Source organism: Erythrolamprus reginae, chromosome 3, assembly GCF_031021105.1.
Source record: "Erythrolamprus reginae isolate rEryReg1 chromosome 3, rEryReg1.hap1, whole genome shotgun sequence".
In the NCBI taxonomy this organism is placed as follows: Eukaryota; Metazoa; Chordata; class Lepidosauria; order Squamata; family Dipsadidae; genus Erythrolamprus; species Erythrolamprus reginae.
The window spans coordinates 13494820-13522566 of NC_091952.1; the positions used below are offsets into that span (position 1 = coordinate 13494820).

At 44.6% G+C, this 27747-nt stretch overlaps 1 protein-coding gene across 1 annotated transcript in view; it reads right to left on the bottom strand.

Annotated features, from left to right (window-relative positions):
* The window catches only part of CDH4 (cadherin 4), a 784771-nt gene that overhangs the window by 502745 nt on the left and 254279 nt on the right, over nucleotides 1-27747 (bottom strand). Inside the window, exon 3 of the mRNA XM_070744288.1 lies at nucleotides 5985-6049. Within this exon, the coding sequence (XP_070600389.1) occupies nucleotides 5985-6049 (65 nt within the window). The remainder of the gene's footprint in view (nucleotides 1-5984; nucleotides 6050-27747) is intronic.

The window sequence follows — 27747 nt, forward strand, 5'->3', positions numbered from 1 at the left end:
AAGCCCAAGACCAGCCACAGGACGACCTTCAGCCAGGGGCACCGGAACCGCACGCAGCCATGGTGGGAGCAGCATGAGGTAGCAACGAGGCGCGAGGACAAGCAGGCAGCTTGGCGGAGGGGAAGCGCTGAGGGGCTCTCCTCCTTCCCCACCCCCGCGCTTCTCTCCCGCCCTGGCTTTCGCTTCGCCCCATGATTTCCCCGCAATTTCATCCAGGCCACCTCTTGCCTCCTTTTGAACTGCGGGGAAATCTGCGGGCAAAGCAAAAGCCAGGGCGGGAGAGAAGCGCGGGGGTGGGGAAGGAGGAGAGCCCCTCAGCGCTTCCCCTCCGCCAAGCTGCCTGCTTGTCCTCGCGCCTTGTTGCTACCTCCTGTCTTTTTCCAGGGGCCTTTGGAAGGCACCCAGGGAAGGGGGGGATTGGGGGTGGCTGCAGCGGCTTCTCGTCCTCCTCATCCAGCTGCTAATGCCCGCCCGGCCCCTCTTGCAGTCCCTTCACGGAGCGCTTTTGTCCCAGGCTGTCAGCGAAAGGGCTGCAGGACAGGCGGGGCAGGCGTTCTTCTCACAGCTGAGGCAGAATTTGGAATGTCGGGGGTGTGTGCGTGCGGGCTCCGCATCCCCCTGCCACCCGGAACATTTAAAATAAGAGCAAGAGAGACATAGCAAGAGAGGCGGAGAGAGAGAGACAGAGAAAGAGAAAGAGAGAGAAAGAGAGCTAGCAAGAGAGAAAGAGAGACAGAGAAAGAGAGACAGAGAGAGAGAGAGAAAGAAAGAAAGAAAGAAAGAAAGAAAGAGAGAGAATGAAAGAGAGATAGCAAGAGAGGCAGAGAGAGCAAGGGAGAGAGAAAGACATATAGGGAGGGAAGGAGGGAGAGAAAGAGAGCAAAAAAGAGAGGAAGAAAGAAAGAGGGATGGAGAGAGAGAAAGAAGGGAAGGAAGGAAGAGAGAGAAAGAGTGAGGGAGAAATAGAGCGAAATGGAGGAAGATTTTTTTTGGTCAAAACTTTTCTTTAGCCACCCCCCCACCCCCCCGTTCAGTGTTCCCCAGGATTTTGAAAATATGAATAATGTGCCGCGGCTCAAAAAAGGTTGGGAAACACTGATCTAGTCCATGGGAAGGCAAAGCTGGCTCTTCTACGACATGTGGACTTCAACTCCCAGAATTCCTGAGCTAGCATGATTGGCTCAGGAATTCTGGGAGTTGAGGTCCATAAGTCATAGAAGAGCCAACTTTGTCTACCCTGATCTAGTCCAATCCCCCGCTTAGATTTATACAGTGGTACCTCTACTGACAAAATTGAATGGGTCCAAAGACGGGCTACAAGAATGGTGGAAGGTCTTAAGCATAAAACGTATCAGGAAAGACTTCATGAACTCAATCTGTATAGTCTGGAGGACAGAAGGAAAAGGGGGGACATGATCGAAACATTTAAATATGTTAAAGGGTTCAATATGATTCAGGAGGGAAGTGTTTTTAATAGGAAAGTGAACACAAGAACAAGGGGACACAATCTGAAGTTAGTTGGGGGAAAGATCAAAGGCAACATGAGAAAATATTATTTTACTGAAAGATTAGTAGATCCTTGGAACAAACTTCCAGCAGACATGGTTGGTAAATCCACAGTAACTGAATTTAAACATGCCTGGAATAAACATATATCCATCCTAAGATAAAATACAGGAAATAGTATAAGGGCAGACTAGATGGACCATGAGGTCTTTTTCTGCCGTCAGTATTCTATGTTTCTATGTTACTGAAGAACTTAATTCATTCCGTGACCAGGTTCTTAAGTAGAAAAGTTTGTAAGTAGAAGCAATTTTTCCTATAGGAATAAATGTAAAAGCAAATAATGCGTGCAAACCCATCAGGAAAGAAATAAAAGCTCAGAATTTGGGGAGGAGGAGGAGGAGGAAGAAGAGGAGGAGGAGGACAGTCACTGCTCAGAGTGAAGGGAGCGTTTCTTTTCTCTGGGTGCTGGCAGAAGTTTATTCCCTCTCCAAGCGCCCAGAGAAAGGAAAATGCTTTGTTCGCTCTGAACTGCCAAAGCCTCCTTAAGCACCACCAAAAGGATCCTCTGGCAGCCCAGAGATGGCCGGGATTAAAGGGGAAATGGCAGGAAACTGACCGGGCCTTTGTGCCACTCTCAAATTTCCTGGGAAATTTTTCCGGGCTCATGTTCTTAAGTAGAAAATGATTCTTAAGAAGAGGCAAAAAAATCCTGAACACCTGGTTCTTATCTAGAAAAGTTCTTAAGTAGAGGCATTTTTAAGTAGAGGTACCACCATATATTGCTTCATAAACAGTTCAGAGTCAGCCTATTGCCCCTAAAATCTAGGTCTTCATTTTACCCACCTTGGAAGGATGGAAGGTTAAGTCAAACGTGAGCAGTTAGGATTGAACTGCTGGCAGTGAACAGTAATACCTACAATACTGCATTCTGGAGAGAATCTTGTAATATCATTGCGTAGCAATAAAGCTACTGCTTGAGACTATTAACGAGTGGCTCTGGCTGCTTTCGCCTAATGTTATGTGAACACAAAAAAAGGATTTTGGGTGTGTCCAAGGGAAAGGTTGTCTAGCAGGGCAGTCCTAGGGCAGTCAGGGCAAAGGAGAATGGATTTGGAGGATTAACTGCGGTGAAACAAAGCCAGAAGAGAAGCAGCAACCATCAGCATCACAGAATCACCAAAGCGGAAGAGACCGTTTATATCATTTAGTCCAACCCTGCAGGAATCCAGACTAAATCGTCCATGATGGATGATTGTCCCTTTTGGAAGATCCAAAAGGCAAATCAGGAACTCTGAGTAAGAATTAACCTGGGCATCAGAGCTAAAACAAACCAAGGTCAAAGAATAGACAAGAGCTCGGCAAAATGTTACTGTTTGAGCAATAGAGATAGACATACTCTTTCTAGACCTTCCTGCTTTCTCTCCTTCCTCTCTATCACCCTTCCTCTCCCTCTATGTGTGTGTGTGTGTGTATTTTCAAATTCAGCAAAAACATGTGACATATATATGTCTGTGCGCAGTGGTCATGCCAATTGGGAAGTGTTGTGGTTAGCTCTGGCCCAGCTCCTGCCCCAAGGACTGTGGATGTGGGGGAGACATCCACATGCTGCAGGCCTGTTTTGCCCCCGGTGGAATCTGATGATGAAGGCTCCTCTGACCAAGAAGACATGAGTGACAGGGAGGAGGAGAGTGTGGCAGACAGCTCAGAAGGAGATCAATTATCTAGCTCCTCCTTGGATTCAGAACAAGAGTTAATGATACAGCCACGCATGCGGAGAGCGATGCATAGGCAACAACAACAACTGAGAGATTATTATCAAAGAAAATGAGGCCACCTGTGGTTGGGTGGGGCTGTGGTAATTAGTGAGGCTGCTATAAATAGCAGCCTGTGGGTTTGGCCATTGAGGAGGATTATCTGATTGTTGTGTTTCGTGCCTGCTTTGCTGCGTTTGACCTTTTGTGTGCTGATTTTTCCCTGCTTTGAAACTAAACCAGAGCAAAGCGTGTTTCACTTTGTGAAAGACGAAGGACTGTGAATTACCTCACAGCTGCAATCTAAGTATCACAGAACTGATAAGGGACTTGTACCAATTACCAGTTTGTTTGGAGATGGGTGCTCTTTGCTATACAAAAAGAGGGCTTAGTTTAAGTGAATTTTCATTGTAAAAAACATTGTTTTGAATTTTCAAACGTCAGTGTGTCTGAAATTTGTACCTGTGAATTTTCGGGAGGAGTCTACCAGAGAGCCCGACAGAACAGGAAGGATGGAGTAGAGGTTTCTGAGGAAGGCTGACAAGTGTGGTCTCACTAAGGCTTTATAATCCAGTATTAATACCTCACATGATCTTGATTCTATCCCTCTGTTAATGCAACCTTTATCACAATATCTGTTAGAAGGTTAGAGATAATTCCTACTGAACTAAGGATTCTCTATGGAGTTAAGTATTTTGGTCCCAGACTATATCTAATAATAAAGCAAGTAAAAGAAGCTAAGATACAGTGTCAATCTTTGACAAAACAATCACAGTCGGTATTCTAGGAGGGAAAACATGGGGAAAATATATACCGTTAGAGAAAAAATATATATAAAAGTTATGGATTTGCCAACCTTTAAGCATGGGTTTGAATTATGCTATGGGGATTGTGTGTCAGCTACAGGGATGGAAATATTTTATAGTTGAAATAAATAATGCATTCAATTAAATAACAACATATCCAAAAGGAAATGTCCCAGAGTGACAAAACTGAGGCTAAACAGAGGTTGGACATCTACCTAAATCAACTCTGAAGTACTTCCAAGAAACGATAAGTCTTAGACTTAAATATAATACACAAGAACAAGGAGACACAATCTGAAGTTAATTGGGGGAAAGATCAAAAGCAACAGGAGAAAATATTATTTTACTGATAGAGTAGTAGATCCTTGGAACAAACTTCCAGCAGACGTGGTAGATAAATCCACAGTAACTGAATTTAAACATGCCTGGGATAAACATATATCCATCCTAGGATAAAATACAGAAAATAGTATAAGGGCAGACTAGATGGACCATGAGGTCTTTTTCTGCCGTCAGACTTCTATGTTTCTATGTTCCTATAATATAAAATTTGCACTGAGAGATCAAACATCAGTATTGAGATGCCCGCAGTATGCCTAGGATCGCCGATCCGGTAGTGCAAACAGCAATGGGTGTGCAGCTGCACAACCCTGCTTCGCCCCCATGCACCACCACATAATAATTTGCTTCCGCGCATGCTTCTGTGCAATTGCCAGTGATTTTTGGCAATTTGTGGGCTTTCTTAGCTTGTGCACATGCGCAGAAACAAATAGATAAGCAAAAATTGCTGGAACGTCCTTGCGCAAGATTTTGGCAATTTTCACTGCGCATGCTCAGAAGCAAATTCTTGCGCAGGGGTTAGTGCACCTGCTGCCGCCCACATGTCCGTGCTGGCCTCCGGGACCAATCCGCTAGGGAAAGGTAAGTGTGGTCTTTCACTCTCAAACATGTAGTGCATACCAGGACAGCTAAGAATAAAGGTAGTCCTTGACTTACAATAGTTCATTGAGTGACAGTTGGAAGTTACAATGACACTGGAAAAAGTGACTTATGATCATTTTTCACACTTGTGACCATTACAACATCCCCATGGTCATGGGATCAAAATTCAGATGCTTGCCAACTGGTTCATATTTATGATGGTTGCAATGTCCTACTCCAGGGGTAGGCAAAGTTGGCTCTTCTAGGACTTGTGGAATTCAACTCCCAGAATTCCTCAGCCAATCATGCTAGCTCGGGAATTCTGGGAGTTGAAGTCCACAAGTCATAGAAGAGCCAACTTTGCCTACCCCTGTCCTAGGGTCATAGAAACATAGAAGTCTGATGGCAGAAAAAGACCTCATGGTCCATCTAGTCTGCCCTTATACTATTTTCTGTATTCTATCTTAGGATGGATATATGTTTATCCCAGGCATGTTTAAATTCAGTTACTGTGGATTTATCCACCATGTCTGCTGGAAGTTTGTTCCAAGGATCCACTACTCTTTCAGTAAAATAATATTTTCTCATGTTGCTTTTGATCTTTCCCCCAACTAACTTCAGATTGTGCCCCCTTGTTCTTGTGTTCACTTTCCTATTAAAAACACTTCTCTCCTGGACCTTATTTAACCCTTTAACATGTCATGTTATTGAGATTTTAACAATAAAATGCAGATAAATGTACATTTTCTTTTATGTACACTTGAGCATCTACACCAAAGACACCAAAGAGTGTGTCCAATCATACTTGGCCAATAAAGATTCTATTCTATTCTATTCTATTCCATTCCATTCCATTCCATTCTATTCTATGACCAATGTTTGTGACCAATGTTTCCCATCTTTCTAGAACTTGATGCTCCCAAGTCATTACCGTAACTTTCGGCTGCTCCAAAGGTGTGTGCACCTGTTTGGTGGGGTAGAGAGTTCTGTCATTCCTCACCTTGAAGCCCAAGTTGGCATTTTCGTACGGGGTTCCTTTGCTTTCCGAGCAGCCGCTAACTTTCACTGGAAAGGAAGACAGAAAAGATAAGGATTAATCAGGCTGTTATTAGCATCATTAGTGTTATCAGTATGCTTATTAAGTGATCAGTGTGCAAAATCCTGAACGGAGGAACATAAGCAGGAAAGAAAAAAACAACCCTAGATCGGTCCCTCCTGTGAGAATTTACAACCTACATTTTGACATTAGAGAAGGGGGAAAAAAGGATGACAGATGGATATTAGCTCTGTATTTGCTTCCACTGGATATGAGGATGTCATCATAAGCAACTTTTCACACATTCTATCACAGAACTAGACTGGATAGGACAGGGGTCAGCAGCCCCACGGCTCTGGAGCCGCAAATGGCTCATTCATCCCTCTGTTGTGGCTTCCTGTCATTCAAAATATGCGTCACAACTGCCAACGTGCAACACCCATCGACATGAAAATTTATTTAGCTGTTTGATCCCCAGCAGTCCAACTATGGATAAATCCAAGAAAAGTTTCAGAAGAAAACGGAACCTTTAATTCAACTATACAATAGTACCTCTACTTACAAACTTATTTGGTTCCATGACCAGGTTCTTAAGTAGAAAAGTTTGTAAGAAAAAGCATTTTTTTCCATAGGAACCAATGTAAAAGCAAATAATGTGCATGATTGGGGGAAACCACAGGGAGACTGGAGGCCCTGTTTCCTCCCAGGAGATTCCTAGAGAGGCCCCACTGAGGCTTCTCCCTGCCTTTTCCAGTTATAGTCTTGGAGGTTCGGATTTGTAAGTGGAAAATGGTTCTTGAGAAGAGGCAAAAAAATCTTGAACACCTAGTTCTTATCTAGAAAAGTTCGTAAGTAGAGGCGTTCTTAGGTAGAGGTACCACTGTATATAGTCAGGCGCAGGAAGAGTTTTGTGGCTCCCGGTATTTTCTTTAAAGCGAGTCTCCAAAGTTCGCATCATTAAGATATGGAGACTTCAACTCCCAGAATTCTTCAGCCAGCCATATGGCTAAGTTTGGAGACTCCTGTTTTAAAGTGACAGTACAGTGGTACCTCGTGATATGAACCCCTCGTGATACGAACCCCTCGTGATATGAACCCCTCGTTATACGAACCTGGGGTTCGGAAATTTTTTGCCTCTTCTTACGAACTTTTTTTGTCTTATGAACCCACTGCAGATTGCAAAATGGCGCTCCATTGGGCGCCGCCGCCCGGCTGTCACCTTTTAAAACAGCCAGGGGGCTTCTCGGCATTCTCCCGAACCCAAACCTGAACCCGAACTTTTCGGGTTCGGGTTTGAGAGGTTGCTGAGCAGCGCCGCCGCCAGGCTATCACCTTTTAAAACAGCTGGGGGGCTTCTCGGCGTTCTCCCGAACCTGAACCCGAACTTTTTGGGTTCGAGCGGCTGCCAAGAAGCATCGCCGCCTGGCTGTCACCTTCTGAAACAGCCAGGGGGCTTCTCAGCATTCTCCCGAACGGACGTCTTCGTGACATCAAAGCTCCGCCCAAGGAATTCTCTATTGGGATTCCCCACCTCCTTTCCAGACTCCAGATCGGCTGAAAACGCCACCGACGATCACAAAAACGGCTCTCTGCCAAGCGGCGCTGCCCGGCTGTAACCTTCTGAAACAGCTGGGCGCTTCTCAGCGGCCTCCAGAACCTGAACCTGAACCCGAACATCCGGGTTCGGCGTTCAGGAGAACGCCGAGAATCCCCCCGGCTGTTTCAAAAGGTGACAGCTGGGCGGTGGCGCTTCTCAGCGGCCTCCCGAACCCGAACCCGAAAAGTTCGGGTTCGGGAGAATGCCAAGAAGCCCCCAGCTGTTTTAAAAGGTGACAGCCGAGCGGCGGTGCCCAGCGGAGCACCATTTTGCAATTTTTTTTCTTTTTGCACGCATTAATCGCTTTTACATTGTTTCCTATGGGAAACAATGTTTCGTCTTATGAACTTTTTGCCTTACGAACCTACTTCCGGAACCAATTATGTTCGTAAGATGAGGTATTACTGTATTTGTTTTTCTTTTTTGCCAAGCGTTTTCTTGGTTGGAAAGCGAGTCCTGATTATTTTTCCTTCTAGCACTTATTTTAATTGGAGGTATATAAATTGGAATCTCTGTAAGGTGTGAAAATACAATAAAAAATTTATACCCACGAAAAAAAAAGTAATCCCACTGCTATCTTTGGCATGGTCCACCATCAAGCCATTAAAAAACAACAATTTGGCCACAAGCAATCCTCTGAATCAACCCGCTTGCCTATTTCTGGCTTAGATTATGAAGAGGTAAATCCAAATTCCCAACATGCTATTCAATAAAATGTTTACTGGATTATTTTGACAAGCGACAATGAAACAGATGCCCTGCCTCTGGGCAGCTGAGTGGCAGCTGATTAGCCTCTTAGGAAAACAAGTAAACATATTAGGTAATTCTTTGATCATATGCAACGTGGCTCTGAGCTCCCATACTTTGTGCACTAAAAACAGTTCTTAAGTCAAGGAAGTCCCAAACAGGAGGGGGCGGGAAACATTTTGGCTGCCATGAATTCTTTGGGAGAAAAAGTAGATAGGTTTTTGACAGTTCATTTTGTGCTCATGAATCCTATTCTTCTCTTTGGATACTATTCTGTTTGCCAGTACAAACTGCCAAAAGAGGGTCTTTTAACCAGAACGATGGCTTAAAGGAAACAAAAATGCTGAAGAAGAAAGAACATACGGACTTTGAAGTTGCCCATCAGCTCTCACACTGTATTTTACATGTACGCTTTAGTTGCTTGGTCACAGCCATTCATAGGCACTGAGTCTCAATTTTAATTATACTAATTCTATGTCCTTCTTTCTATCTTTCTCATTTTGTACATAGATATGTGTCACCTGGTCGTATGCATGATACATTTCAATAAAAGCCATCACTCTGCTAAACAAATAATTCCCTCAATGCTGTCAAACTATTTCCTAAGGCTGCACAACTATTAATCATCTCATCATTCCCATCACCCATCTCCTCCCACAAATAACTAAATGACTGTGACTTTGTTGCTTGTATCCAGGGGTGGGCCACCAATCCCGGCCCTACCGGAACGGTCCGAGAGAGTGCCCTCACTTCCTCCACCTGTGCGTTTGCACTCGCTCACCCAGGAGATTTCTGGGTTTGTTCGCTTCTGCGCATGGGCAAAAAGATAAGTGCCCGCTCACCGTTGCCCACCTCCATTTGCCCTCCCACTGCCCACTTGCCACCATTCACCCCATGCGGCAGCTTCCCCCCTGCTTGCTGCCGTCCACCCCACACGGTGACTACCCCCCACTGCCCACTTGTGAGTGATTGCGGGGCCAAAGCGATTTTGCTTCTGCACCTGTGGAGTTAGCAAAATCGCTCACAGAGCCACAGGTGCATGATTTTGCTACCCCCACAGGTGGAGAAGCAAAATCGCACTGGCCCCGCAAGCACTCATGAGCCCAATTTACCATTCCAGCTAGACGCCCAACCCCTGCCCACGCGCCGCTCACACCGGCTTTCACCACCACCACCACCCCGGACCTTACCTTGTTTGCAGGGGCGCCACAGGCATGGTGCTCTCCTGCACCATATCGCATCTCAGACATTAACACCCTTGAAAATGTCCAAAGATACTTCCCCAGAAGAGCCCTTCACTCCTCCACTCGAAATAGAATACCCTATGAGACTAGACTTTCAATCCTGGGCCTAGAAAGTTTAGAACTAAGACGCCTTAAACAAGATCTAAGTATTGCCCAAAAGATCATATGCTGCAACGTCCTGCCTGTCGGCGACTACTTCAGCTTCAACCACAACAACACAAGAGCACACAACAGATTTAACCCTGCTGTTCTGTTCGGGTCTGTGAGACCCGAAATCAAGGTTTGAGACCCTGTAAAAAATTTTCCCTGCATATCTGAAACTTGAAATTTCATGACTTTTCATCATTTCAGGGGTTCTCTCTATGAGAATTTTTTTTGGGGGGTGGGAGGTTTCTTTCTTGCTGAAAAAAAACAACTCCCTAATGTTATGTTCCCGGGTCACCCTGACCCGGACCGAAAACTCTTCATTTGCAGTGCTTATGTTTGGTCTTTTTGAAAGCTTTTTTCACTTGGAAAGTAGTCTGAACATTTCTTCACACAATGGAATGAAAATTGAACTGAAAAAATTAATCCTTATTGGTTTATTTTGCCCATAAATGTGCCTCCCCCCCCCGTTTTTGTGAAAGTTTTTTCAATTTATGGATAGTTTTGCTTGCAAAATGCAGTCTATTTTACTGGAGTTGGTGTGGGAATGGTACCTTGAACATTTCTGAATATAAGAAAAATATAAAGGAACTGAAAAAAATGATTCTTACTGTTTTTTTAACATCAGAAATAAGGCTTCCCCCCCCCCCTGGCTGCTTGCAACAATTTTCACTTTTTATTTTTTTATGCTCCAAATCCGAAATATTCTTTAAAATCTTACGCATTCATTTACTCAATTTAACAATGCTGATCATCAAAAAAATATTTGTGGGGGTGGGGGAAAAATTTTTTTCTTGGCAAAAAAAAAGTCACATTTACTCTGTTCGGGTCATATAGACCCGGATCAAAATGATTTTTTTTAGGTACTTGAATTTGGTCTTTTTGAAAACTTTTTCCACTGGAAAACTAGTTTGAACATTTATGAACATAATGATATGAAAATTGAACTGGAAAAATTGAGACTTATATTTTTATTTTGATCAAAAAGCCCCTCCCCCCATCCTTTTTGAATTTCGTGTCAATTTATATTTTTTAAGGCTACAAATCCCTAAGGAATTTTCCCCCAAAAGGTTTGATATACTAAATTGAACAATCCTGAACATAAGAAAAATATAAATGAACTGAAAAAAAATGACTCTTATTGGTTTATTGTTTTATACTCGAGTATAAGCCTACTCGAGTATAAGCCTATTTGAGTATAAGCATGGGGGCCCATTTATGAGCAAAATAAACCAATAAGGATCATTTTTTCAGTTTAATTTTCATATCATTATGTTCAGAAAGGTTCAAGCTACCAATCCCACACCAAAATAGAATAGTAAAATAGAATGCATTTTGCAGGCAAAATTATCAATAAACTCAAAAGTTTTGATATACTAAATTGAACAATCCTAAACATAAGAAAAATAGAAATGAACTGAAAAAAAATGATTCTTATTGGTTTATTTTTGAATATAAGACCATATCATTTTATACTCGAGTATAAGCCTACTCGAGTATAAGCCTATTTGAGTATAAGCATGGGGGCCCATTTATGAGCAAAATAAACCAATAAGGATTCATTTTCTCAGTTCAATTTTCATATCATTGTGTGCAGAAATGTTCAAGCTACCAATCCCACACCAACTTTAGTAAAATAGAATGGATTTTGCAAGCAAAACTATCCATAAATTGAAAAAACTTTCACAAAAACGGGGGGGGAGGCACATTTATGTGCAAAATAAACCAATAAGGATTAATTTTTTCAGTTCAATTTTCATTCCATTGTGTGCAGAAATGTTCAAACATGTTTCCAGGTGAAAAAAGCTTTCAAAAAGACCAAACATAAGCACTGCAAATGAAGAGTTTTCGGTCCGGGTCAGGGTGACCCGGGAACATAACATTAGGAACTTTTTTCGAACAGAACAGCAGGGTTAAACTTAATATTAACCGCTCCAAACTTCACTGTAAAAAATATGACTTCAGAAACCGAGTTGTCAAAGCGTGGAACTCATTACCGGACTCCTTAGTGTCATCCCCAAACCCCCAACACTTTACCCTTAGATTATCTACGGTTGACCTTTCCAGATTACTAAGAGGTCAGTAAGAGGCAAGTACAAGTGCACTAGAGTGCCTTCCGTCCCCTGTCCTATTGCTCTCCTATATATCCTATCCTTTCTTCTATTCCTATATCTCTCCTTCTATTCTTTCATTGATATGTTCTATTACTATACCTTCTTTTCTATTCTTTCATAGATATATTTTACTATGAGTATCTCCTCTATAATCGTCATCATCATGTATTTTACTATGTTTATATAGATATATACCCACTAAAACCCTCATTGTGTATTGGACAAAATAAATAAATAAAATTAAATAAATAAATAAAATATCTCTCTCCTGCGGCGCAAGAGAACAGGCGTGTGGCCAGATTGGGCAGGCCTCTTTTTGGCAGCTGCCACTCTAGGCGCCACAGCAAGATTCCGACTGCTGCATATGTGCAGCAGCCGAAATCTCGCACAAGGATGTCTTTCTGGCAGCAAAAATTGCCGGTTGCTCATGTACAAATGTGCATGCCCAGCTGCAACCGGAGCAGGCCTACGCGCTCTGCTTTCCATAGCAGAACTACGGTTCTGGGCAAGAGCCAAAAAAGCCGTCACTGTTCTGTTCTAGTCCAGTCCATTCTAAAAAATGCATGGTTTCTAATGTAAATTGTAGTAGTATGTTACAGAAATCCTTTCCTAGTTTGGAATATAGGTAGAACTCTAATCAAGAAATGAAGAAAAAAAGAAGGAAGGAGAGAGAGAGAAGGAAGGAAGGAAGGAAGGAAGGAAGGATGGATGGAAGGAAGGAAGGATGGAAGGAAGGATGGAAGGAAGGAAAGAAGGAAAGAAGGAAAGAAGGAAAGAAGGAAAGAAGGAAAGAAGGAAAGAAGGAAAGAAGGAAAGAAGGAAAGAAGGAAAGAAGGAAAGAAGGAAAGAAGGAAAGAAGGAAAGAATGAAAGAAGGAAAGAAGGAAAGAAAGAAAGAAGGAAAGAAGGAAAGAAGGAAAGAAAGAAGGAAAGAAGGAGGAAATGTTTGAAACAGGCAAAAAAGAAAGAGAGAAAAAGAAGGAAGGAAGGAAGGAAAAAAAGGAAGAAAGGAAGGAAAAAAGAAAGAAAGAAAGAAAGAAAGAAAGAAAGAAAGAAAGAAAGAAAGAAAGAAAGGAAAAGAAAAAGAATTTCATTGTCTGGATATAGAATAATTGTGGCTTATTACCCAGATGTGTGTTGTATGAACTTAGACAAATATTTCCGAGCACAAGCGAATGCCACAGCTTGCTCTGCCTGAATTAACTTGCATTAGTCCACAGGTAGCCAGAGCTGGCCTTACACTATTCAGCACGCAATATCCAGTGAGGCATCATAATTGAATTAGGCTTTTAAAAACAGACCTTAATGATCTGAGGGAAATGTGTGAAGATAATCATTTCTGAACGGAATTTTGGAAACTCCCCCAGAAGGGAGCTATGCAAGCAAGATATACTTGACAGAAGACAGTTCTCTTTTTTGAAGACTTGGCCCAGGTCAATGGAAAGAAGAATCTATCCAGAAGAGACTATATATCAGACAAGGACGTGACTGTCCTCTTGTTCTGACCCAGCTCCCTAAACACAACAAAACCCTCTGAAGTTAAAGTCAAAGATTCCTTTGTTGGGAACGCCAGCAGCCCCGGCAAAAAGGTTTCTCTCTCAACACAGGCTAACAAGGCTGACTGGCGAGAAGATGAACAGTTATCTGCCCCACTCGGTTAAAGACCTTAGTATACTAATAACAAAAGATTTAAGTGCCAAAGCCCACTGCAACAATACAGTATAGCCAAGAAGGCTTCAAGAGTTGTAAACCTAATCCTACGTAGCTTCTGCTCTGGCAATCTCACACTACTTACCAGAGCTTACAAAACTTTTGCCAGACCCATCCTCGAATACAGCTCATCTGTTTGGAACCCATATCACATCACAGACATTAACACCCTTGAAAATGTCCAAAGATACTTCACCAGAAGAGCCCTTCACTCCTCCACTCGAAACAGAATACCCTACGAGACTAGACTTTCAATCCTGGGCCTAGAAAGTTTAGAACTAAGACGCTTTAAACAAGATCAAAGTATTGCCCACAAGATCATATGCTGCAACGTCCTGCCTGTTGGCCACTACTTCAGCTTCAACCACAACAACACAAGAGCACACAACAGATTTAAACTTAATATTAACCGCTCGAAACTTGACTGTAAAAAATATGACTTCAGTAACCGAGTTGTCGAAGCGTGGAACTCATTACCGGACTCCTTAGTGTCATCCTCAAACCCCTGACACTTTGCCCTTAGATTATCTACGCTTGACCTATCCAGATTCCTAACAGGTCAGTAAGGGGCGAGCACAAGTGCACTAGAGTGCCTTCCGTCCCCTGTCCTATTGCTCTCCTATATCTCCTATACCTTTCTTCTATTCGTATATCTTTTCTTCTATTCTTTCATTGATATGTTCTATTACTATATCTTCTTTGCTATTATTTCTTAGATATATTTTACTATGAGTATCTCCTCTATAACCTTCATCATGTATTTTACTATGTGTATATTGATATATACTCACTAAAACCCTCATTGTGTATTGGACAAAATAAATAAATAAAATAAATAAATCTATTCACTTCCCTTTTTTATCTCCAGAGCAGTGACAGGCCCCACCTGGTATGGATGGGATCGGCGATCCATTTGCACTTTTTGATGAGTTCTGGATGCCGTCCTGGCCATGTGTGCACCCAACACATGTGCATGTGCCCCCGCATGAGATTTTGCTTCTGCGCATGTGCCCGAAGCAAAACCTTGTGTGAGGACGCCCACACGCATGAGATTTTGGCAATTTTCCTCTATTTTTGCTTCTGCGCATGCGCAGAAGCAAAGGAGAAGGCAAAAATCTTGCGTGAGGATGCATGTACAGGTGCAAAAAAAAGGCAAAAAATTTGCGAAAATCTCACCCGCATGCGCAGAAGCCAAAAAGGGGCAAAAATTGCCATAATCTCACCTGCATGCTGTTCTGGCTGACGGGGCTCAGACGGTAATTAAGGGTCCAGGAAAGAAGGTCAGAGACACACGGGCAGTGATAAACAGCAAAATTGTACTAAACACAAAAGGAAACACTAAACAAAATGTCCTTATTCTTCAGGAGTAAAACACAGTTCTAGGCGAAAGTTCAGATAGATACAAAATGCATGTGGAGTGAAAAGGCAACCAGATACAAAGTTCACATAGCAGGAAAGTTCCAGGAGTTCTCCGAAGTCACGAGGCACGATAGAAGCAGTAATTCACAGGTTTTCCAACGCCCACTTGCCTGACAATGCTGGGTTGAATCCAAAAGCACAGAGCATAGATCTCAAAGCAGGGAACAGCAAAGCCACACAAACCACACAGATAAACGTCCACAGTTTGCCTCTGCCTCTGTTCCCTTTTGTAACTGTAGCCCTCATTATGGGGACCACACCCAACCCTCAGTCTGTGAACCACACCGAAACACAGGTGACACTGTAATCACCATTGATAATCCCTTAAATGAGCCCTACGTTGCATTGCTCTACGCCTTTGCATATTGATTATCTGTTCGGCATTCGAATCCAAAGAAGAGAGGCTATCCGATGGGCTGCCTGCCAAGTCCCCTGGGCTGTCTGCAAGGTCCTCTGGGCTGTCTGCCAAGTTTTCCTGGCTCTCAGACAGGCTTTCACAATCGCTCTGTGACGCATCTCTCACATATGTGGGAGCAGCAGCCGGCCCAGGCCCAAACACAACACATGCGAAGAAGTAAAAAAAGCAGCAAAATTTGCCAAAATCTCGCCCGCATGCACAGAAGCAAAAAAGGGGGGGAAATGGCAGAAATCTCACCCGTGCAGGTGTCCTCGTGCGAGATTTCACTTCGGGTGCATACGCAGAAGCAAAATCTCACATGGGTGCGCACATACATGTGTTTGACATGTGCACACCCATGCCGGCCTCAGGATCCCATACCGGTAGGAAAAAATAAGTGGGGCCCTTCGCTGCTCCAGGGCTAGGGTGGGGCTTCATTAGTTGCATGCCAAGGCTCGACCCACAGATTTCCACTGCTATTCTCTCCTCTGTCTTCTGTGCATCTGTGTGTCAGGCACTGGACCCAGCTGTTCCTCCTCTTCCCTTCAGCCATCTCCAGACCTGGAGGCTGTTGACTTTCCATCTGAGGGCTGATGGATGGTCCAGGCTCTGCCTCTGTCTTTCTCTCACTGACAGCTCCATTCCCTCTTCCCCCCTTGGAGTTCTCTGGCTGCCTTGATGTTGACCCTGACTCTCCTCCTCCTCTTCCTCCTCCTCCTCTTCCTCCTCCTCCTCTGATTTGGCTGCAGGAGGGGCTGGTAACCAACAGGCCACAACACCTCTTTTACGCGACGACAATTACAGATCTACAGATCTACCAATTGGACAATTGAGTCCAATTGGTAGATCCGTAATTGTCCATTTGATTTGAACATTCAAGTCGCTTTGGAAAAATCAATGCAATTGAAACGTCAGTATTATCTTGAATCAGTAAACTGGATTGAATTCAATTTGGATCAATTTAGACCATTATAAGGCAACGTGCATGAATGGAAAATCGTTGAATTAGACCAAATTGATTTGGATGTATCAATTGGAGCACTGCGGTTTGATATTCCAAATCTGTCTAACGGTGGATATTCATGCAGCTACAGCAATTTTTTTTTAAAATTTCCAATTAAAATCCCATTTCTAAATTTGCTTCTTTACACATAAGCTATGTACGATCTGAGCAACGTCTCTTCCTTTTATGCTACTGAATAGGACTGTAAGAATGAAAAATACAGAATCATTTTATACACATCTATTTGTGGCTTCATTAAAACTTGACAATAGGAAGTTTTTTCATTGCATTAACAGTCCAAGCTTCAACCAAACCTAGCTCAGACAAACTCCTGGGATTTGTACATGGCCCCATGGGAGTCTGACAACAGCCAATAGAATACATGTTTTTGCACAGGAACAGGAATTTCATGTGCAAAGCCCAAGAGAAGCTACAAATACTCCCCATTCTCCACTCCTTGTGGTCAATTGCACCAGAACCACACGTGCTTGATGGTTCTGCTTCATCAATAAATGGACTCTCTTTCCAATCAGCATCCAGCCTCCATTTGGTCTCCTTTCTCCCAGCTTGAAACTGAACCGATGGATATTTCTTCCAACAATACAGACAAGAGAACATGTGGGGATGGTTGAGCTAATTGAGAGTTTTAATCTATTTGATTTGATTTTCACATTATTTATTTATTTATTATTTGTATTTATATGTCACTCACTCCAAAAAGTGGCTAACAATAATCATAAATACAACAACGATAAAAATAGTGGTACCTCAAGATACGAACCCCTCGTCTTACGAACAACCCGAGATACGAACCCGGGGTTCAGAAAAATTTTGCCTCTTCTTATGAACTTTTTTCGTCTTACGAACGCCAAACCTGAACTTCCGGGTTCGGCGTTCGGGAGGCTGATGGGAAGCCCCGCAGCCCAGCTGTCACCTTTTAAAACAGCCGGGGGGCTTCCCAGAAGCCGAAGCCAGAAGTTCGGGTTTGGTGTTCGGCTTCGGGAAGCTGCTGGGAAGCCCCCCCCGGCTGTTTTAAAGGTGACAGCCGGGCGGCGGGGCTTCTCGGCGGCGGCGGCAGGTTCGTAAGATGGAAAACGTTCGGGAGGCCGCTTTGAGTTTTTGGCTGGGAAGGAGGGCAGGAGGTCCGACGCTGGGGGAGGGAGTCAGGAAGGTCCTCCTGCTCCCCCCTCCCAGTGAAAAACACAAAGACGGTCTGCCGCCGGAGACCCCTTTATATTTTTGGCTGGGGGTGGAAGCAGGAGGCGCAAGATTGGGCCGGCGGCGGGCGCGGGAAAAGGCAGCAGGTCTGGGACACCCCCCACCCCAGCACTTTGAATCCCGCCGCTTCTGCTGGATACGGGCGGTGGGCGGGGCGAGCTGCCAAGCCCCTGGCTTCTGCGCCGCTCGTCCCACCCACCACCCGTATCCAGCAGAAGCTGCTGGATTCAAAGTGCTGGGGTGGGGGGGCTGTCGGGACAACCCCCCACCCCAGCACTTTGAATCCCGCCGCTTCTGCTGGATACGGGCGATGGGCGGGGCAAGCTGCCAAGCCCCTGGCTTCCGCGCCGCTCGTCCCACCCACCGCCCGTATCCAGCAGAAGCTGCTGGATTCAAAGTGCTGGGGTGGGGGGGCTGTCGGGACACCCCCCCACCCCAGCACTTTGAATCCCGCCGCTTCTGTTGGATACGGGCGATGGGTGGGGCAAGCTGCCAAGCCCCTGGCTTCCGCGCTGCTCGTCCCACACACCGCCCGTATCCAGCAGAAGCTGCTGGATTCAAAGTGCTGGGGTGCGGGGGCTGTCGGGACAAGCCGCGCACAAAGGCCGAGGCGAGGCTGAGCAGGAGGAGAAGCCAACCAGTGAGGCAGTGGGCTGGGAGCCGCAGGCGAAAGGAGCTCGGGCATCGGAGCGCGGCGCCAGGCATTGTTCTCCGGACCCCGCCCGCTCAGCCATGCGGCGGCCCTTTCCCTCTCCAGGCTGCGGGCGGGGTCCGGAGAACAATGCCCGAGCTCCTTTCGCCTGCGGCTCCCAGCCCACCGCCTCGCTGGTTGGCTTCGCCTCCTGCTCAGCCTCGCCTCGGCCTTTGTGCGCGGCTCCTCTGCCGGAGCTCTGCCGCGTGCGCCCCTTCGCAGCCCCCTCGCTCCTTGTCCCGACAGCCCCCCCACCCCAGCACTTTGAATCCAGAAGCCGGGCTGAGTGGGTGGGGTCCGGAGAACAATGCGTTTGAAGGCTGCTGGAAAGCCGCGCGGCTGTTTTAAAAGGTGACAGCCGGGCTGGGGGGGTTTCCAGCAGCCACCAAACGCGGAAGTTTGGGTTTGGTGTTTGGCTTCGGGAGATGGCTGGGAAGCCGCGGGGCTGTTTTAAAAGGTCACAGACGGGCTGGTGGGGTTGCTGGGAAGCCCCCCAGCCCGGCTGTGACCTTTTAAAAGAGCCGCGTGTCTTCCCAGCCATCTCCCAAAGCCAAACGCCAAACCCAAACTTCGCTCCTGTCCTGGCTAAATCGTGTGGCAGTAAACAGGCTTTGGGGTTTTGGCTGGGGGGAGAAGTAGGACCTTCCTAACTCCTTCCCCCCTAGCCAAAACCCCAAAGCATGTTTGCTGCCACACGATTTAGCGGCGAAGTGACGTGAAGGGATGGAAAGCTGAAACCACCCGGTTTCAGCTCCCCATTCCTCCACGTCACTTCGCCCTGAATGCTTCTTGGCCGCCTCACTCTTGCTGACCTGATGCCTCGCGGTGAAGCCAGGCAAGAGCGATCTTCTGCCGGCCATGGGTGACTCCCCGCCGCTTGCCCATGGCCGGCAGAAGATCGCTCTTGCCCGGCTTCCCCGCGAGGCATCAGGTCAGCATTCTGGATGGGCGGGCGGCGGGCGAGGAGGGGGGAAGCCTCGCAGGGAAGCCGGGCAAGAGCGATCTTCTGCCGGCCATGGGCGACTCCCCGCCGCTCGCCCATGGCCGGCAGAAGATCGCTCTTGCCCGGCTTCCCCGCGAGGCAGCAGGTCAGCATCCTGGGCGGGCGAGTGACGGGGAAGCCGGCGGCTGTGGCAGCTGCTGCCCCCCCCTGTTTTAAAAGTGACAGCTGGGCGGCAGCATTTTTTTTGCGGTTTTTTTTTTGTTGTTGCATGGATTAATAGACTTTACATTGTTTCCTATGGGAAACAATGTTTCATCTTACGAACCTTTCGTCTTACGAACCTCCTCCTTGCACCAATTAAGTTTGTATCATGAGGTATTACTGTATACCAATAAAACCAGCAATAAAATAAAAACAATAATATCCTACAAAATCTTTCATACTGACAATCAATCTTAGTTGCAGGCCTGCTGGAAAAGCCAGGTCTTAATGGATTTCTGGAAGACCGGTAGGGTGGAGGTGTGGATAGTGTGGATCTCTGGGAGCAGTTTATTCCAAACAGTCGGAGCCACCACAGAGAAGGCTCTTCCCTGAGGCCCCGCCAGCCAACAGGACAGGACCTGGACAGGACCTGGAGAAGGCTGACTCTGTGGGACCTTAGTGGCCACAGTGAGGTATGAGGGAGGAGGTGACTCCATAAATAGTCTCTGCCCAGAGCCATTTAGAGCTTTAAAGGTAACATGCTTTTCAGACCATTCTGATACATGTGGTTTCTCTCGATGGTGTCATAATTCTCTAAAATCGTTTTTAAATCTTGACCTTTGTGACTTTGTACATGGAGGGTGTAGCCTTGTTGTGGGTTGGATGGATAGATTCTCTACTATTGTTTAATGACAGCTTTCATATTTTTAACATAATCGTACCAGATGTAGAACAGTTCCATTGATCTCCATAAAATCTAGGGCATACACCCAAATGAAAAACTAAATCACTTAGCTGCTCAGTTTTGTATTCAATCCATATTCATTTAACATAGAAAGAGTGTGTGCTCTAGTTTGGTTAATGTCCCAGGAAAGAAAATGCAGAAGCTGTTGAGAAGAGATCAGGTATGGCTTGAGGTGAACAAAGAGAGTGCAGTACTGCAGGCTACTGAAGCTGACTGTAGATCTGTAGGGCAGAGGTTCAAATCTCATCACCGGTTCAAGGTTGATTCAGCCTTCCATCCTTCTGAGATGGGTAAAATGAGGACCCAGATTGCGGGGGCAATATGCTGGCTCTGTTAAAAAGTGTTATTGCTAACATGCATGTGTTCTTGCAATCTTGCAATTAATGCAAGCCTGCTTTGGAATTGCAATGTAGATTTTATAACAACATTAAGGTCATACGCCGTTATAAATCCAGGTGCACTGGCTTTCGCTACTGGACCAACTCAAATATCTGTTTTTGTTTTTTTCTGTAAAAGTGGGAATAATGAAAGAGTTTCACCAAATCAAGTAACTGATATCTTTGCTAAGGCATCCCTATTTCTCTTGTATTCTATCTTTCCTGAACATCAGTTCTTATGAGGTGAGAGAGACCTAGGGATCTTGGAGTCTTAGTGGACATCTATCTATCTATCTATCTATCTATCTATCTATCTATCTATCTATCTATCTATCTATCTATCTATCTATCTATCTATCTATGTATCTATCTATGTATCTATCTATGTATCTATCTATCTATCTATGTATCTATCTATGTATCTATCAATGTATCTATCTATGTATCTATCTATGTATCTATCTATCTTTCTTTCTTTCTATCTATCTATCTATCTATCTATCTATCTATCTATCTATCCATCTATCTATCTATCTATGTATCTATCTATGTATCTATCTATGTATCTATCTATGTATCTATCTTTCTTTCTTTCTATCTATCTATCTATCTTTCTTTCTATCTATCTATCTATCTATCTATCTATCTATCTATCTATCTATCTATCTATCTATCTATCTATCTATATAATTTGACTTCTATGGCGCCCAACCCCAGAAGACTCAGGGTAGCTTACAACAGTATAAAAAATTACAAATAACAACAACAATAAAAAGAAGTCAAAGAAAAAAAAACTAATTTCTAAAATCGTAATTAAAACTAAGACAATTTAATAGGATACATACTAGTCATCCAAACGAATTGGGACACATGGACATTTAAATATGAGCCAGCAGTTGCCAAAAAAGCCAACTAGGCTGCATAAACAGAATAGAATGAAGACCACATAAAGTGTTAATATCAATTTATAAGGCCTTCGTGAAGCCTTATACACTTGGAATACTGCATCCAATTTTGGCCGCCACGATGTAAAAATAATGTTGAGATTCTAGAAAGAGTGCAAAGACCAACAAAGATGATTTTGGAATTGGAGGCTAAACCATATGAAGAATGATTGCAGGAACTGGCTAATGTAATGAAAAGAAGCACTAGGGGAGACATGACAGCAGTATTCCAATATCTCAGGGGTTGTCACAAACCAGAGGGAGTCAAACTATTCTCTGAAGCATCTGAGAGTAAAACAAGAAGCAATTGGTGGAAACTAATGAAGGAGAGAAGCAACTTAGAATTAAGGAAAAATTTCCTGACGGTTGGAACAATTGATCAGTGGAAAAACTTGCCTCCCGAAGTTGTAAATGCTCCAACACTGGAAGTTTTTAAGAAGATGTTGGATAACCATTTGTCTGAAGTGACATAGGGCTTCCTGCCTAAGCAGAGAGTTGGAGTAGAAGACCTCTAAGGTCCCTTCCAACCTATTCTATTCTATTCTATTTATTTTATTTATTTATTTTTATTTATTTTTATTTATTCATTTGTTCAATACACAAATACATAGGAAGAAAATAGACATGTGATAATATAAAAAGAGGGTGAAGGTGAACTTAGAGGAGAGGATATATGAAAGGAAGAGAATATATACGATAGGTGAAAAAAAGGAAAGACAATTGGACAGGGGACGAAAGGCACACCAGTGCACTTATGTATGCCCCTTACTGGCCTCTTAGGAACCTGGAGAGGTCAATCATGTAGAGTCTAAGGGAGAAGTGTTGGGGGATAGGGATTGACACAATTGAGTCCGGTAGTGAGTTCCAAGCTTCGATAACTCGATTGTTGAAATCATATTTTTTACAGTCAAGTTTGGCGCGGTTCGTATTAATTTATTTATTTATTATTTATTTATTCTTTGTCCAATATACAATACATATGAAAGAGAATAGACATTAAGTAATATATATAAAGACAGAAAGCAAGAAAGAAGAGAAGTAGAAGGAAAGGAGAGAAAATATATGATATATGAGATAAGGAAAGACAATTGGACAGGGGACGAAAGGCACATCAGTGCACTTATGTACGCCCCTTACTGGCCTCTTAGGAACCTAGGAAGAAGCCTCTTAGGAACCTTAGGAAGAAGCCGATTATCTAGGTCCTCAACAGTCAGGATTCAGGCCCGGCTACAGCACGGAAACTGCTTTGGTCGCACTGATGGATGATCTCTGGCGGGCCCGGGACAGGGGTTTATCCTCTGTCCTGGTGCTTCTTGACCTCTCAGCGGCTTTCGATACCATCGACCATGGTATCCTTCTGCACCGGCTGGAGGGGTTGGGAGTGGGAGGCACTGTTCTTCAGTGGTTCTCCTCCTACCTCTCTGGTCGGTCGCAGTCGGTGTTAGTGGGGGGCCAGAGGTCGACCTCTAGGTTACTCCCTTGTGGGGTGCCTCAGGGGTCGGTCCTCTCCCCCCTACTATTTAATATCTACATGAAACCGCTGGGTGAGATCATCCAAGGGCATGGGGTGAGGTATCATCAATATGCAGATGATACCCAGCTTTACATCTCCACCCCTTGTCCAGTCAGCGAAGCAGTGGAAGTGATGTGCCGGTGCTTGGAGGCTGTTGGGGTCTGGATGGGTGTCAACAGACTCAAGCTCAACCCGGATAAGACGGAGTGGCTGTGGGTTTTGCCTCCCAAGGACAATTCCATCTGTCCTTCCATTACCCTGGGGGGGGAATTATTGACCCCCTCAGAGAGGGTTCGCAACTTGGGCGTCCTCCTCGATCCACAGCTTACATTAGAGAAACATCTTTCAGCTGTGGCGAGGGGGGCGTTTGCCCAGGTTCGCCTGGTGCACCAGTTGCGGCCCTATTTGGACCGGGACTCATTGCTCACAGTCACTCATGCCCTCATCACCTCGAGGCTCGACTACTGTAATGCTCTCTACATGGGGCTACCTTTGAAAAGTGTTCGGAAACTTCAGATCGTGCAGAATGCAGCTGCGAGAGCTATCATGGGCTTCCCTAAATATGCCCATGTCACACCAACACTCCGCAGTCTGCATTGGTTGCCGATCAGTTTCCGGTCACAATTCAAAGTGTTGGTTATGACCTATAAAGCCCTTCATGGCACCGGACCAGAATATCTCCGGGACCGCCTTCTGCCGCACGAATCCCAGCGACCAGTTAGGTCCCACAGAGTTGGCCTTCTCCGGGTCCCGTCAACTAAACAATGTCGTTTGGCGGGACCCAGGGGAAGAGCCTTCTCTGTGGCGGCCCCGACCCTTTGGAACCAACTCCCCCCAGATATCAGAGTTGCCCCCACCCTCCTAGCCTTTCGTAAGCTCCTTAAAACCCACCTCTGTCGTCAGGCATGGGGGAATTGACAATTTCCCTCCCCCCCTAGGCTTATAAAATTTATGTATGGTACGCTAGTGTGTATGATTGGTTTCTAAATTGGGGTTATTAATTAATTAAATATTAGATTTGTTACATTGTATCATTGTTGCTGTGAGCCGCCCCGAGTCTGCGGAGAGGGGCGGCCTACAAATCTGATAAATAAATAAATAAATAAATAAATAAACCTGGAGAGGTCAATCGTGAAGAGTCTAAGGGAGAAATGTTGGGGGCTGGGGGCTGACACCACTGAGTCCGGCAATGAGTTCCACGCTTCGACAACTCGATTGTTAAAGTCATATTTTTTACAGTCAAGTTCTATTCCATTCCATTCCATTCCATTCTATTCTATTCTATTCTATTCCATTCTATTCCATCCCAATCCCATTCCCACTCCACTCTATTCTATTGACTGCAGGAATGAAATACATTTTTCATTCATGGGAAAGTTCATGCAGGTGATGCTGGGATGAGACAAAGGTTTGATTTAGTAGGTTGGCATGAGGATCAGCCTTGAAAGTCTGAATAAAATATACACATCACTATTTTTGCAATTCTCACCTCAAAACCATTTGTTTATCTCTTACCCTGCCAACTGTGACCTGTAAAATCATTTCATTTCCTCTAGTTATTTTCAAGAGGGGGGGGGGGGGGAGTTAATAAACAAATCTTCAGGCTTCTTATCAACTGCTGTTTCACTGGAGATATTTATTTTATTTTAGGGTAAAGATTTGGGGGGAAAACTATGTTTTTTATACCATTGTCCTTTAATGCCATGGTTCACTTCCTTGCATACATTTGCAGAAGGAGGAGAGCAAGCATATCAGCATTTTAAATCAGTAAATCAAAATAAATGTCCCAGATAAATGTCAATCAATAAATGCCCAAATAGATGCCATTACAAGCTTTCTATTGTATTTTTCAAATATTGGAAGAACGAGCAGCCCATTTGTGTCTCTCTGGGAACAAGCAATTTGGAACCAAGTTCTGAATAGACAGGATCAAAAATTGATCCTATAATCAGGCTGCATTTATCATACCAACATAAATCTGAAAAGGCTGCCTTTATACAGTTTTATCATGCACTATTTGAAGTTTTAAAATCAGAATATATTTGCTTGGCATGTTAATACACAAATGTGACTTGCTTGTTAACAATACTGTGTGTCTGTATTGTATCCAACTGACCAAAGCAATGGGTAATTTTTTTTATTATTGCTTTCTAAATGAGGGATTTTTCTCTTCTGCTATCTATCTACACATCTATCTGTCTATCTGTCTGTCTATCTGTCTATCGGAAAGGGGTGGCATACAAATCTAATAAATAATAATTATTATCTATCTATCTATCTATCTATCTATCTATCTATCTATCTATCTATCCATCCATCCATCCATCCATCCATCCATCCATCCATCCATCCATCTATCTATCTATCTATCTATCTATCTATCAGGTTTCTATGCCGCCCTTCTTGAGACGATTCAGGGAGGCGTACAACATTATAAATGCAACAATATATATAAAGAAATCTAAATTGCTTTTAAAAGAATTATACAAAATTACAAAAATGTTAGAAAACCCTGTATACAGTCATAAACATTCATCCAATTCAATCATTCATAATATTGGCCCGAGACAATCTCAACAGTTATGGCCCCAGGCAGAGGTTGGTATTCAAAGCTTTAAGAAAGACCAGGAGGGAGGGGGCAGTATGTATCTCCAGAGGGAGTTCGTTCCAGAAGGCTGGGGCTGCCAGAGAGAAGTCTCTTCCCCTAGGCCAGTGATGGCGTACCTTTATTCCCTCGGGTGTCGAACGAGTGTGGGCGTGCACTATCGTGCAGGCACGAGTGCCCACACCCATAATTCAATGCCTGGGGAGAGTGAAAACAGTTTCCAGCCTTCCGGAGGCCGGAAACAGCCTGTTTCCCAATTTCCAGTGGGCCCAGTAGGCTTGTGTTTTGCCCTCCCCAGACTCCAAAGGCTTCCCTGCAGCCAGAGGAGGTTAAAAACACCATCCCCATCCCCCTGAAGGCTCTCTGGAAGCCAAAAACACCCTCCCAGAGCCTCTGTGCAAGCCCAAAATCAGCTGGCCAGCACACACATGCACACTGGAGCTGAGCTAGGGCAACAGCTTACGTGCCAGCAGATATGGCTCTGCATGCCACCTGTGACACCTGTGCCACAGGTTTGCCATCACTGCCCTAGGCCCCACCAGTCGACATTGTCTGGCTGATGGGACCCAGAGAAGGCGACTCTGTGGGACCTAATCAGCTGCTGGTCGCGAAGGTAATCTGGTCCTAAGCCATGTAGGGCTTTGTAGGTCATAACCAGCACTCTGAATTGCACCCAGGGACCAATTGGCAGCCAGTGCAGCTCACAGACTGATATGTGGACAGATCTAGTTACACAGATTTAGATACACAGTACACAGCAGTTCATTTAGTGATCATTCAAAACACTGAAAAAAGTGACTTACGACTGTTTTTCACACTGGTGACCGTTGCAGCATCCCTACAATCAAGGATCAAAATTCGGATGCTTGGCGATTCATATTTACGACGGTTGCAGTCAGTGATGGGCTCCTATGTTAAATTAGTGACATGGCTGTTAAGCGAATCTGTCTTCCCCATTGATTTTGCTTGTCGCATGGTCGTAAAAGGGGATCACATGACCCCAGGACACTGCAACCAGTCAGGAATGCAGTTCCGGTAGCAAAATTTGGAGCTCCACCCCAGAGCACCCAATTTGCACTGAAAGCTGTTGAAACAAAATGCATAAGCCACGCCCACTGTGTGGTAGTAATAATTTTGGTAGCCCATCACTGGTTGCAGTGTCCTGGGGTCATGTGATCCCCTTTTACGACCATGCGACAAGCAAAATCAATGGGGAAGACAGATTCGCTTAACAGCCATGTCACTAATTTAACATCTGTAGTTATGTACTTGAAAACTGTGGCCAAAAAAAAAAAAAAGTTTATGAAATGTGGCAAAATTCTGACCCCCTCAGAGAGGATCCACAACTTGGGCATCCTCTTCGATCTGCAGCTGACTTTAGACCATTATCTTTTGGCTGTGGCAAGGGGGAAATTTGCCCAGGTTTGCCTGGTTCACCAGTTGTGGCCCTACTTGGACAGGGAGTCTCTGCTCACAGTCACTGATGCCCTCATCACCTCGAGATTTGATTACTGCAATGCACTCTACATGGGGCTACCTCTGAAAAGTGTTCGGAAACTACAAATTGTGCAGAATGCAGCCGCACGAGCAGTCATGGGCCTACCAAGGTAAGCCCATGTTTTTCCAGCACTTCGCAGACTGCACTGGCAGCTAATTGGTTTCTAGATCCGATCCACTGCAACAATATCGCCAAAAAGGCTTCTAGAGTTGTTAACCTGATCCTACGCAGCTTCTGCTCCGGCAATCTCACACTACTCACCAGAGCCTACAAAACTTTTACCAGACCCGTCCTTGAATACAGTTCATCTGTCTGGAATCCATACCGTATCTCGGACATCAACACCCTTGAAAATGTCCAAAGTTACTTCACCAGAAGAGCCCTTCACTCCTCCACTCGAAATAGAATACCCTACGAAAATAGATTAATAATACTGGGTCTAGAAAGCTTAGAACTACGATGTCTAAAACACAATCTAAGTATTGCCCACAAGATCATATGCTGCAACATCTGCCTGTCAATGACTACTTCAGCTTCAACCGCAACAACACAAGAGCATGCAACATATTCAAACTTAATGTTAACCGCTCCAAACTTGATTGTAAAAAATATGACTTT